Source organism: Ambystoma mexicanum, chromosome 7q (genome assembly GCF_040938575.1).
Source record: "Ambystoma mexicanum isolate Mex_15411 chromosome 7q, UKY_AmexF1_1, whole genome shotgun sequence".
NCBI classification, from domain to species: Eukaryota; Metazoa; Chordata; class Amphibia; order Caudata; family Ambystomatidae; genus Ambystoma; species Ambystoma mexicanum.
Window position 1 is genome coordinate 1123986080 of NC_090941.1, and position 14588 is coordinate 1124000667.

Here is a 14588-nt window from a genome sequence, read left to right on the forward strand (position 1 = left end):
ACAGAGCACACCCAATCTCGACGCTCTCGAGGCTTCAGTAGTCTCGGGAGGATAGCTCAAAAGGCTCACCTTGGAAGCAAGACAATGCAGAGCAACACAGGTTCGAGCCCTGGGTACACGCTTAGAAACCTCTCGGTATTACATGCGTTATAAATAACCAATCATAATCATAATCAAACGCTGGTACTAATATGGGTCAGAAGTTCATTTTGCTCCACATAAAATATTCTCCAGGCGCGACTGCCTTTGATTTGAATTGCCTGATTTGATTTTCCTCTCTGTACTTACCCAGAGACGCACTGCCCTGGCTGAACTTACTCAGAGCAATGCTGCCCTGATTGCACTGCCCCTTCCCTTTAGCTGGCACTTGCCCCTCTCCCTTCCCCCTGCATCTGACATTGTATCACTTGAATGATTTGAATGACACACGGCCTAGTAAGATCCTTTGTGTGGCCCTCCCTCTGTTTTGGTCCACCTTCCTTGCCCTTCGAGGTAATACACTTTGATTTCATTAAAATGTAGCAATGTCAAAATCTTGAATATGTGTTGGTGATCGTTTGTGTGTTTAGAAAATGGGTTGAAGCTTTTCCTATGAAGAACAATACAGCCATCCCCAATGCAGAGGATATGTTAAACGATTACTTTCCCTGCTTTGGATTACCAAGGGTGATCTGGTCTGATAATGGGCCGCATTTCACAGCCTCAGTTATATAGCACGTGTGTGAAGGGTTACATATAAGGAAGAAATTCCATGCAGCAAATCATGGGCAACTGGCTGGTTTGGTGGAGAGACATAACTGTACCCTCAAAAACAAGTTAGCAATACTATGTGCACAGTAAACTAATATAGCCCAACGCTCTCCCATTGGCCTTAATGTCCATGAGAACCACAGTTCAGGCAAGAACAGGCCTCTATCCGTATGAGATTGTGGTGGGGAGACCTGCCAATGTGTGGAGCGTACTGAGACCAAACAAGTTGTCAGAAATTGAATATCCATTATGGTTTGATTACTGTAAACGGTTGACTCAAAACTTGCGTTTGATTCACCAACAAGATCGCAAAGCACTGCCGATAAATACGTGGGTCCTTGTCACACCATTCCACTGGGAAATGACGTCTTGGTGAAAGATTAGAAGGGACCCTGTCAGGTGTTGCTAGCTACTCGAGCTGTTGTGCTTGTGGAAGGGAAGAAACATTGGATACACGCAGCACACCTGAAGAGAGTAACCTAGCCTTTGCATGTTACAAATGGGTAGAAGAGGTGGTAGGTACATCCCTCAGTATGTACCCTTCAGTGACGGAAAATATATCGACCCTGATTTTGAACAGCCAGACTTTTCACCCACTACAGACATGAACACGCTGTTTGAGGATCATTATGTGCCTGGAGTGCCCAGGAATAGTCTCCTACCAAAAAAATAGATAGGGAAGGACTTCTTGAAGGTAGTACAGTGCAGCTGTCAGTTACACCCACAAGAAACCAATCATGTTCCTTCCATACCCCCAAACATGCCTGGAGGTAGATGGGGGCAGGGAGCATAAGACTTCAATCAAGGCAGGCCACATGGTCAGGTGTCACTCACAGATGAACTTTTAAGGCTATATCTGTAAGGCTTCTTAACAGACACTGAGAAACTATGCCGCTTTTTGGACTACACAGGCGTGAGGATATGTAAGGGTTTATACTGGAATTGTCAGGACCAAACGCCTGTGATCAACCATAAAAAAATATTTAATAATTGGTCTGGTTCATTGTGTCATGATAATATTGATTACTGTTTTGTGGGTCATTGAGAGCTCACACCCACTCAGACTGCTGTTGCTCATGTCTAGCTCACCTGCCATGTCTCCTGTCTGTGTGCACACTTGGAGAACAGGGACTAGCATGGTATGTACATCCCCTCCCTTTGTCCACAGCATGTTATGCATCCTTTAGGGCCATGATCCTGTGTTCAAATGCAATGACAGCACTACAGGGAACTTTGATGGGACAAGTATTAATGCTTTCGATCGACAGGTGCTGTTGACTTGGAATGTGCAGTGTTAGCTAATACAATTGTAAAATGCACTGCCTCTACCAAACACACAAAAAGGGATTCCAGGCCATATCATTCACTGATATCTTTCCCAATGGCTTCAGTGGGGACAAAAGAAGCAATTCCACCAGCATATACTATTAATAATGATCCTGCTGCGGCTCCTTTATGTTTAAGTAAGGAAGGATCCAGATACATGGGTACATATGATGTGTGTATAAATACCACTGTCTTAGTGAACCAAACAGGGCCCTTATACATTGGCGGGGACATTTATTTTGTTTGTGGAAGGATGGCGTTCCCATGGTTACTTAAAGATTGGAAATTAACGTGCTATTTAGGAATACTGCTACCAGGGGTGTATTTAACAACTTCCTATGAACTTTTGAAACACCGCCCAGATGAGATTTAGAGGATTATTCTACTGGAGAGGTATTGGGGGATTTGGCAAAACCGGTAGTGCCCTTCTGGGGCCCTGCTATGAACTCACAAGACATTAGGAGATTAGCACGGCTGTTAGAAGGAACTATAAATGAGACAACTCACATACTGTCTAATATAGCTCTGGAGCAGAGAGCAATTAGATTAGTAACACTACAGAACAGGATGGTGCTAGACACAATGCTAGCTGAATGGGGAGACGTTTGCAAAATGGTGGGGACCTCATGTTGTGTTTAAACACCTGACTCCTCCCCTTACAGTGTTTCAGGCCATCAAAATATTGCACACCATGGGAGCTGAAATTCATACAGATGAAGGGAGTTGGGACATTAGGACCTGGACTTGGCATTTGTTTACAGATTGGGGTTGGAAAATATTTGCCTCACATGCATTGTTTGCTGGTGTTATTCTATGCTGCTGCATGCAGTGCTTATCTGGTTAACTGGTAGGGTCAGTGCAATGTCAGTGTTGTTCCAGGGCTCTAGAACACCAACAAACCAACCCCTTGCCCCTGGTAAATGTGTCTAATGACCTCATTGTGCAAGATATGGAGATCCAAAAATTCATGGCAGTTGACATGCAGAAATATAATGACCCATAACACAAAATGTGTTAGCTTAGGCTAAAGGGAGGGTTTGTGAAAATATACATATCAGGTTAGCCTTAAGCTCCTCCATTTTATTTCCACTGAGGAATCCATTTTGTCATATGTATGCAACTGGAGAGGACTTGTGAACTCTAATCATGGTGTATGTGCGAAGGATAGTTAAACATGCAATAACAGGAAAGGCTTATCTTAAACAAAGTATAGCTCCAGCTGCAGAGTAACCTTCATATCGGATGAGTGGGAATGTCTCATCTTCTGGACATCGTCTGTTAGCTGGCAAGGTCAGGTTGTTTGTGTAAAGAAGTGCTGACAAATGTATTTTTCTCAGAAATTGTGTACATTACAGGAAACCATAAAATCTCTGCACAACTGACAGCTTCTGTAAGTCAATGTGTATAAAAAAGGAGATTTCTCTTCTGTAAATTGCTCACTTCACTACTCTCCCTGAAATATGGGTTGTGTTTAAACCTGGGCCCACTCAAGTGAAAATAAAACTTGGTATTTGCTTTACTCCATGTCTGATGACTTTACAGATATAAACAGGGTCTTCAACCAAGACTATGGACTATGGAACCTCCTCCCCATCAGCACCAGACTCACCCCAACGCTCCCACACATTCAGAAAAGAACTCAAGACCCACTTTTTGAAGAGTCTCTCCTCCTTAGCACCCCAGTTATCATGTCGCCCCCGGCGCCACCTGACTCGCTAGACGCAGTCCGCCCTTTGCCTCCCCTTTACCCTTTATAATTGTACAATCCTCTGTGCCCCTCTGTATCCTAGCCCCTGATGCATATCTATTCTGTCATTGCCTCGGAAAAGCACTCTGTTGTCTTTCTGTATCATTCCAATCGCTATGCAAAACTGCTCATTTTATGCCATGAACAGAGATATTTATCACTACCATGGTGGTATTCAATATTGTGCACCCAATTAAGGGTTTAACACTGACCCAATGGCAATAAAAAAAGTTATTGAAGGAATACCACTGGTGGTATTTCAGCATCCCGCCTTTTCATAAATATATCTTTTACTGTTTATATCAATTTCCCACAACATGTTGACAGTGGAAATGGATAATCTAGAGTGGTGCTTTCCCTAAATAGCTGTACTACCTTTAACCTAGAAAAAGGCTACATTTCAGGGATCAAATGATACATTTTAAAATTGTGTGTTGTCAATCTTCTATTAGAAAATTACTTTTTGCTGGTTCAAGCTACACACATGTGTTTCTCATGCTTTAGAGTTGACAATCGTTATTGTATTATTTGGGCACCGTCTTTAAAGTCATACCAAAAAATGATATTCATGATTTCAGAGCTAAAGTTGTCAGACCCCATCAGCAAGCATACTCTGTCTGCCAGTTGTCAATACCACTTAGCGCAAGAAAACAAGGATTTAAGAAGAAAAGGCAAGTTGGTTATTTGGTTCCCATCCTCTTGCGACTTCCTTCTCACCTGAGATGAGCCGTCTCCCCACAGGATGGCATCGGTGTTGACAATGATGGCTTCTCCTTCGTGCGCTGTTGAATCTAACTTGCCCACTTTTACTAGTCGGAATTCCTCATCCGGGGATATCTGCACATTTACGATATCATGCGTGGCTGGAGTGTCTCCATTTACATCAAATGATATTTCAACCCCGGTGAGGGTCTTGAAGCGCACGTTTTTCAGATAGTGAAGGATCTGCAGGGAGAGAGATGGTAACACATGCATCAGTGTGCATCTTACTCCTTAAGGTTGGTTACACAGGGGTAGGGTAACACACATGCCAGGAGGATGCCATGCGTCTCTCCATGTTCAGCTCCTTCCCTAGGATGCTTGTCTCATGTCTGTTTTTCATTCTCTGTACTCATTTCTGCAAAACTTTGTTTTTCTGTTTGTTTCATTATATTTCATAGGATTTTTTCAGATGGTATTTAGACTCTGATAACCACGTTAGAACTTTGATAACTGACCAAGCTAAGTACATACCTAAGGTTTTCATGTGAAATCCCCAATTCTAACTTCAGAACATGGCACTGCCCATGGCACCCCAGTCCCTCATATAGAGAAACATGATCATATTATCATTCTCTTTTTGCATTACTCACGCCCTAGCCCTCACCCTGAAGCTTAACCCTCCCACCCTATCTTCCCTGCTAGTTTCTTCAGCTATAACTTTCCATGCCTTCACCCCTCCCAAGCGCTACAGCCGACAATGAAACCTAACCCACACACCACATCTGTCCATCTAAATGTTTTTACATTTTCTATTTTGTGTTGATTTCATCAGAACACCCATCATCATACTTGAAATGGTTGATAGGAGATGCATTGCTCATTCATTATAATGTTATTTCTGATGAATCCCTCAAAACTAACACGAAGAGTAACAACCCCGTCTTGAAAACGATAAAAGCATACCTTAATTTACTGAACAACTGATCACAAATGGATCATTTTTCAAATTCACAGAAAGCACTAGCGTTGCACAAGCTGCGCTGAGGATATCACCCTAGCAGAGTGGCTTCTGTCCTCGCTCATCTTGCTTCTAGTCTGATTGCAGCATGTGCCACTTGCAGGTAGACCAGCATGCCACTCCCCATTGGAGTTCCACTAAGCTTAGAGTTTTTTCAGACCTGTGATCCTGCCCACTCCCTGACTAATGTATGCTGATGCTGAGGGTGCAGTAGCAGAGCTTTGGAACTGCAGAGCAGCAGAACCTATGAAGAAGGAGGTGGCCCCTGAGTGATGATGCTGGTTCCTAGCTCATTGCATTCTCTATGAACCTAAGATTATCCTGGCTGGGAAGGTAGAGAGTGAACTTTGGAGTGGACAGGGGATAGTTCATCAATATTTCATCCCTCCCCTGTGGCTCTTACTAAGAGCGGAAACACATACCCCAGACACAATGTTGTGGCGTGAAAGCGGTGGAGAGGTGCACTTTTATTTTGCCTGGCTGCCTCACCTCTCCCCTACGCACCCATTCCCCACCATCCGGCACTATTGGGACATACTTGCTGGGACCTTGAAGCAGACACGTAAGGTGAGGAAGATGGAGGGAGAGAAAACATTGCATGACCTAAGACTTATTTTCTCGCCCTCCAGGCATTCTACCTTTTAGCCTCAAATCATGTGTGGATATGGCAGCACAACACAGTTGGCTTTTCCAGGGCATACATGATTGCCAAGTGTGGCATGAAACCTATACATATTATACTTTCCTCCAGATATTAAAATAGTGATACTGTAAAAGGGCACAACACTGAAAAGAAGTGCTGCTGATACAGAGTAGCCCATAAGATGGTCCAGCATCCAGTGACTCTGTACAAGGGCAGACATACTAGGAGCCTGAGTACCTGCGTGAGGGGCTAGGTGTAGTGCCTGTCAGGGAACTGACTGGTAACTCAGGGATGGCGGTGCATCCAGAGGGCAGGTTTCCCTTTTCCCTTCCCATCTACACAGAATCATTGCAGACGCAGGTCAGACAACTGCCTTGTGGGTAATCATGGAACTGTATCTCCCACTGGAGTTCATGTCCTTCTTCTGATTCAAATCCTGCACCCTGGGCCTGCGTGGACTCGTTCCCTATTGGATTTGTTAACCTTTCATCTTTCTGGAGACTGGACTTCTGCTTGTTGATTATATGACCCTGCCACCTCGATTTTGAAACTGCAGATCTCTCTTGAAATCCATTCTTCCTTGCAACAACTGAAATGAGTGCCCCTCTATGTGGGCTGTTACTTCCTCCCACTCGGGCTGTTACTTCCTCCCACTGGAGCTGTTACTTCCTCCCATTGGAGCTATTACTTCCTCCCATTGGAGATGTTACTTCCTCCCACTGGAACTGTTCCTTCCTCCCACTGGAATTGGTCCTTCCTCCCACTGGAACTGTTCCTTCCTCCCACTGGAATTGTTACTTCCTCCCACTGGAGCTGTTACTTCCTCCCACTGGAACTGTTACTTCCTCCCACTAGAACTATTGGTCACCACAAGAAATGTGATTAATCCCACTGGAATTGTTGTTTGACCACCTACTCTGCTAACTATGTCACCCACTCTCTGAAACGTTGGTCCATCACTTGGTCACTGTTAATTTGCCCCCTGAGACGATGTGCTTCCTGGCAGTTCTACTGGCGGGTTGCCGCCTGACTCGTTACACTTTTCTGGCACCTGATATACCAGTGCCGCCGAGTGTAAAGGACCGGTAGGGGGTGTCTGTACCTCTGCTCTCTATATGGTAGAAGAGAGGCACAGAAGACCCCAGCCAAGATTCTCTATTACGGTAGCAATGGACGAGCAATCAAGGCCTAGCTTCTCAGGAGGTGATGCAGGCTGGTTCTTAAGTACAGTGTAGTCCCCAAGCCCCCACAAAGGAATGTCCACACACTGTATTGGTTAGAACACAGTCTTTATATAATCAATATTCAAGGTTATGTACACTTATCATAATAACTCACTTTGTACTTAGGAAAATCAACAATGGCAAATATATACAATTCTAAAGTGGTACCACCCTTTGTATTAGATCTCATTAAAGTGCATCAACAATACTGTAACAATGTCACACAGATCAATAGAGTGAAACCAGCAATAGAGGGAGGAGAGAAAATAAAATGGTTGAGCAATAGGCAGAATACTGGCCCCTACCACTAGACACAGTTCTGTGTGGAGATCCCCCCACCTGGGCAACCTGTAAAATAAAGATATAGCACAAGCCCAGTCCATATATTGTTCTGTAAGTCTTATTCCCTCCTATAATGTTTTTACCCCCCCAATGTACCTGGTGGAGTCGAGTTCTTCGAAGAGGCGTCGACAGATCCTTCTTGAGCGACCCCCTTTCAAGCGGGAGTCACGGATCGTCGAGAGGCGTCGAGAAGCGTCGAGGAACTCGGCGTTCGGCGGCGGGGAATCGATGGCCCTTCTTGAATGCCTTCCCTTTCAAGCGGGAGACAAGGGGCGTCGAACGTCCGTCGAGGAACTCGGCGTTCGGCGTCGGGGAATCGACGGCCCTTCTTGAATGCCTTCCCTTTCAAGCGGGAGACACGGGGCGTCGAACGTCCGACAACAAACAGGGTAGAACGGCGTCGATGAGGCGGCAGCTTCGTCCGAGCGGTGCTCGTCGGCGTCGGAGCGTCAGCGTCCTGCAAGGCAGAGGCGTGCGGGGCACCTCGGTGACAATAGTTCTGGACCACAAAGATTGTGGAGACGGTGGCCCAGCAAGGGCGTCGAGTCGTTCGAGTCTTTGTGGTCTTCGGGTGGTGGGAAACCCACCGGCAGGTTTCTCCTCGGCGCGTTGGTCGTCCTCGACTTTCTCCGGCAGGATAAAGCGGTCGACGGTGCGGACGAGGGAGTCCTTCGATTCGAATGTTCTTAGGCAAAGGAGCGGGCTGCTCCGGTCGTCGGCGGCACGGCGTCAAGTGGTCCCCACGGCTGGGCAACACAACTTCGACGGGCCTCCAGCGGTTACACAAACCTGCGAACCCTGGTCGACGGCAATGGACTTCGACGGCGGCCATGTCCGGGTGCTTCACTTCGATCTCCTCGGCGGTCCCGTCTCGGGTCGGCAGCCTTTCGAGGGTCTGTCTTCCAGGGCGCTTCAGCGAAGATGGAGCGGTGCTCGATGGTCCCTCGGAGCACGGGAAGAGGGCGCCTTACCAGGTCCTCTCTCGGGTCAGTCTTCGACGATTTCGGCAGCCTTCGGATCGGTCGAAGCAAATGTAACAGCAAGTCTTCTTCTTCCAGCTGGACGTCGAGGATCAGCAGTTCCAGTTACTCTTAGAGTGGAGACTCAGCTTCTGAACGCTTCTGAACAATTACCAGTGGCGAGAGGTCCCCAGATATACTATTCTGTCTCTCATCCACACTGCTGGCACACACTCAGCAGCCAATCATACAGAAGGGCATTCATGCAGTCAGTCAGCCAATCAGGCACACAGTGCATTCAGGCCACACTCCTCCCTTTCAGACACTCACACCAAGGAATGTGGATTGGGACAAGTACCCAGCCATTTAACACTACACACTGCATTCAGGCCAGTTTCGGGCAGGGCTGTCTCAGTCTTTGTCTCTCATGCCAGAAACCAGACAACCACAACAAGGAGTGTATATTGGTCACACACTCCATTCACCCAGGTCCCACCCACAGGAGGTACCCACAACAGACAGTCACTGGGAAGGCTCCAGTCAGTCTAGCTGGGCCTTCACAACAACACCATATATGGAACTTCCACCCAACAGCCAGTCAGGGGGAAGGGACAGAGTCAGGGCTTCCCAGGACTTTGGGAAAACAAGGTAACAGGCAATAGAAAGCAAGAGGCCACAGGGGCCATCTTGTTTCCTATCAGGAATCAACTGATCCCAATGGCAGGGCCTGGGTATCCCAAAATGGAGGACACCCAGAGCACCTGTCAAATTCAGCATGGAGCTGCCACCAGCCCATACCCTGCTCTGTGGGCCACCCATAGGTGCCAAAAACATACACTAGGGGCACAGGGTTGTACCCCTACCCATGGGTGCCATAAGGGTATCCCATGGGTCTGTTCACCAAACCAAAAGAGAGAGCTGCACTGCCAGGAGTCCCACATGGACTCCTGGGCAGAAAACATGACAGAACACACGATAAAAAGCAGTAAAGGACAAGGATTCAGAGGCCCTGTCCCTCTGATGCATTTCCAGCATCACACCGAGACATTACAAATCCCTGTGAATCGAGAAGTCAGGTGCCGGAAAATGTTTTTCCCTATTTCTGTGGAATGCAATAGGACTCGATGGGATTGCGGAGACAGAAGCACTGGCACCATTGCTAACGGTGCTGGTGCTTCCATGACAAGTCTGCCTACCAGGACTGTTGCGCCCGGCAGGTCAGACCTGAAAGGGAACACCGGCTGCTGCAGGCATTCTTGTAGGTTGGCGATTGGGAAAGGGTGCCGGTACGTTGCTACTGACACCCTTATTTCGGGACTAACGAATTTTTTTATGCGGCCCAATGTCTGGATTCGAAATACTGGTTTGGTTGTCAAAAGGCAAAGCAAGTTTGCTGGGCCCATGTGTGTGCCTAAGGTTATGAGTGATGCTGTGGTGCTTGATGATGGAAATTGCTGTGAGACGATGTTTGGGTTGTAATTGTGTGAGAAGGGGAGGTTTGTTATATTGGACTGTATTTACTGTAAATATGTTGCCATTTGCATTCCATTTGTGCAGGCACCTTGGACCTTCTTCTTCTTCTTCTTCTTCTTCTTCTTCTTCTTCTTCTTCTTCTTCTTCTTCTCCTCTTCTTCTTCTTCTTCTTCTTCTTCTTTTTCTTCTTCTCGTTCTTCTTCTTCTCCTTCTCCTTCTTCTTCTTCTTCTTCTTCTTCTTCTTCTTCTTCTCGTTCTTCTTCTTCTTCTTCTCCTTCTCCTCCTTCTCCTTCTCCTTCTCCTTCTCCTTCTCCTTCTTCTTCTTCTTCTTCTTCTTCTTCTTCTTCTTCTTCTTCTTCTTCTTCTTCTTCTTCTTCTCGTTCTTCTTCTTCTTCTTCTTCTTCTCCTTCTTCTTCTTCTTCTTCTCCTTCTCCTCCTTCTCCTTCTCCTTCTCCTTCTCCTTCTCCTTCTTCTTCTTCTTCTTCTTCTCGTTCTTCTTCTTCTTCTTCTTCTTCTTCTTCTCCTCTCCTCCTTCTCCTTCTCCTTCTCCTTCTCCTTCTCCTTCTCCTTCTTCTTCTTCTTCTTCTTCTTCTTCTTCTTCTTCTTCTCCTCTTCTTCTTCTTCTTCTTCTTTTTCTTCTTCTTCTTCTTCTTCTTCTTCTTCTTCTTCTTCTTCTTCTTCTTCTTCTTCTTCTCCTTCTCCTCCTTCTCCTTCTCCTTCTCCTTCTCCTTCTTCTTCTTCTTCTTCTTCTTCTTCTTCTTCTTCTTCTTCTTCTTCTTCTTCTTCTTCTTCTTCTTCTTCTTCTTCTTCTTCTTCTTCCTCCTCAAGGACTGGAGCTGGCTTTTTCCATCTGGAGAGATGCTGTTTACTGTTAGTCAGCTATGTCAGCCACGCACCTCCACTAACGTTCCTTCCACTTCCCAGTCTCCCTAACATACTGAAGGAGGAACCTGCACTGCATATCCTCTTACCCCATTCTAATGTGAAACAAGACAGATGTACTCCTCACTGCTTGTCATCCGGGCTATTAGCAATTCCCTCGGAATTCTGAACATTTCACATCCTATCATGTAGTGATCCACCATTTCTGGGCTTCTGCACGCATCACAATACGCAGAAGTGACTCTACCGATCTTAACCTAACATCCTTTCAAACCTGCATGGCCCACTCTTAGCCAATTCAAGATAGTTTCCTCCTGCGTGCCAACTCTGCATTCCCTCCACATCTCTTACACTGAATCTTCCTTTGTACCGCATACAGTTGGTTGGAGCTGGAAGGGGGGCATTTTCCCCTGTAAATCTCCCAATCTTAATAAAGGAAGCTTCAGGGACCCTAAATGTCTTGGTGCTCTGATGTGACTTATCTTATACTAAGGCAAACAAAAGAATCAAGGTGGGGTTGACACTGACAATTTGAAAGTGCTCTCAGACATACACATAAAAAGTGTGGCGTTGAGAGAGCAATCTGCATTCAAAGCTTCTGGACATTTGAGCAAGACTCCATCCGTTATCGTAGAGGAATATACTTTATAAAACATGGACGCTGTTACATTAGGGTTGGATAGATGAAGTAGTCTTTGGGCTCGATAATCATTTGTATTTAAAACAAACAACTCATAGTTTTCCATGATAGTATTTATTAGACTAACATATTGCTGCAGAAAAGACCTTGGGGCCTGAAAATTGGTTCTGAACTCTTCAAAAGTTAGTGGGGTACCTTGAGTGAACTGTTGTCCAATATATTTAATGCCGAGAGATAACCATGGTCTCCAACAGATAGCCCTCCAATTAATTTTAATTATGGGGGGTCATCCAAATATACTGTCATATAAACTGAGATCTTTTTGTACAGGGCACGAGTAAGTATGCACGCAGGTACTTAATAGAGATATTAATACTAGTCCTTGTAAAGTATCTATTACTGTTATTAATGTAGGGACTGTCTAGGAGAGCATGAGGGGAGACCATCGCTCTCTCTGTGAGAAACCACTTTGGCATATAAGAACTGTTAGGAAAGAGCCATAACTGTGTTTGTCTTGGAACAAAAGCCATACAATATTTTTTATAATCCGGGAAACCCACTCCACCTTCAGATCTGAGTTGTTTGAGTTTACACAATGAGATTCTCCTTTTATCCCTACCCCAAAGAAATGTGAGGCTACAGGAACCTAATGATTTAAAGAAAGAGGCAGGAATGGGAATAGGGAGCATGTAAAGAAAATAGAATAAAACAGGTGAAATCATCATTTTAACAGCTTCAAGTCTACCCCACCAAGATAGGAAAAGAGATGACCATGTATTTGTTAGTTCTTTTACTCTAGTATTTATATTAGCTGTATTTTGTTTAACAATATTCTTAATCAAGGATGTAATTTGAATACCTAGATATTTATTACCTGTTGGACACCATTTCATTCCAGAGCCTGAAAAATGATGGCTTGTGCCGTGTATGTTAAGCGGTACAATTTCAGGTACTTATCTGTGTTGAGTCTGTACCCTGATGCAAGTGAGAACTGTGTTATGATACGGGTCAGATGTTGTAGACAAGTATCTGATACATTCAATCAGAGTAAAACATCACCATTTTAATCTTAATGTCTTTATACTGAATACCACTTATATTATGTTCTTTTCTTATTGCTTCTAGAAGGGGTTCTAATGCCAGGATAAGCAGAAGAGGGGAGAAAGGACAGCCCTGACAAGTAGCGCTTTGAAGAGGAAATAAGGGGGGCATTTGAGGGGAGAAAGGACAGCCCTGACAAGTACCGCTTTGAAGAGGAAATAAGGGGGGCATTTGAGGGGAGAAAGAACAGCCCTGACAAGTACCGCTTTGAAGAGGAAATAAGGGGGGCGTTTGAGGGGAGAAAGGACAGCCCTGAGAAGTACCGCTTTGAAGACGAAATAAGGGGTGCATTTGAGGGGAGAAAGGACAGCCCTGACAAGTACCGCTATGAAGAGGAAATAAGGGGGGCATTTGAGGGGAGAAAGGACAGCCCTGACAAGTACCGCTTTGAAGAGGAAATAAGGGGGGCATTTGAGGGGAGAAAGGACAGCCCTGACAAGTACCACTTTGAAGAGGAAATAAGGGGGGCATTTGAGGGGAGAAAGGACAGCCCTGACAAGTACCGCTTTGAAGAGGAAATAAGGGGGGCATTTGAGGGGAGAAAGGACAGCCCTGACAAGTACCGCTTTGAAGATGAAATAAGGGGGGCATTTCATTATTTATAAAGACTGATGCTGTAGGGTTTGAATACAATACTTTAACGATTGATAGGAAAGAATCGGGAACCCCATGCCAAGCCAGGGCTTCAACCAAAAAATCCTGTTCAACCCTATTGAAAGCTTTTTCAGCATCTAGCGCTATTGCACAAAAGGATTAGGAGAATTTTGAATGATACTAATAATATTTGTAAATAGTCTAATATTAGCTGAGGGCAGTCTACCTTTGACATAACCCACCTGGTCATTACAACATCTTAATCAGTTGTGCTATTGCTGCTGTTTCTCGTCTTTATTTGAGTATATGCTATGTAGCTCAGCTTGCAAAATTGTGCTATTGCAAAATGTAATCCTAACTTTGTTTTCTTTTTACTAACTTCTGCATCCCACAGAACATTAACCATTGCTTTATTTGCAGCCATTTTTCAAGTCTGCTGGATTACAACATTTTACGTCCAAACTTGCATGTGTTCTGCATAGGCACAGCTGCTAAAGGAACATCCAAGTCACTTATATTCTAGCATTATTTTCCAATATCAGCATGAGAATATGAATGGAGATAGCATCAATATTCCTATTAGTCCAGATAATACCTGTGTCTTTCCCATTGTGTGTTCAATGGGCCCATTCACTTATATTGTAACGGTGGAGATGAAGACCACTCCACCTTCAAAGTCATGTTAACAGGATCACTTGCATAATAATTGAATTCTAGTCAAACTCAAGTATTCAAAATGTCAACATTTGCAAATATATAATCAATTGTTGATTTAGAGAAGGCATCATATTTTTTGAGTAGCAATATTACCATAACCCAATTGCTAAAAAAACTCTGCACACCCCTGTAGTATTACTCAGTGACAGTAGTACATGGGGTCCCCTTCCCTCATCAAGTACATTTTGACAGCTGGCAACACCCCCTTTGTGTCTTTAGTCCCGCCCCGTTCATATTTTATTTATTCATGTATTTATTTATTTACATTTGTAAAGCGCACAAACGCCCCTTTGGCATTTTGGCGCTGTTGCAGTATTCTCACTTAGTTGCATGAGTAGTACAGAGAAATTACATTTAGGACATTACACTACAGTAATGATAAAAACAAACAGTAGAAATACAGGTTGTGGGGAGTGGTAGGCGATGTGTTCCTTGGTTACAGTGGAAAAATGTTGAAGTATATGAAAGCTA

At 44.8% G+C, this 14588-nt stretch overlaps 1 protein-coding gene across 1 annotated transcript in view; it reads right to left on the reverse strand.

Moving 5' to 3' along the window:
- LOC138528211 (extracellular calcium-sensing receptor-like) overlaps positions 1–14588 on the reverse strand; it is a 131929-nt gene that overhangs the window by 58745 nt on the left and 58596 nt on the right. The window contains exon 5 of the mRNA XM_069639666.1: positions 4541–4768. Coding sequence (XP_069495767.1) covers positions 4541–4768 — 228 coding nt within the window. The remainder of the gene's footprint in view (positions 1–4540; positions 4769–14588) is intronic.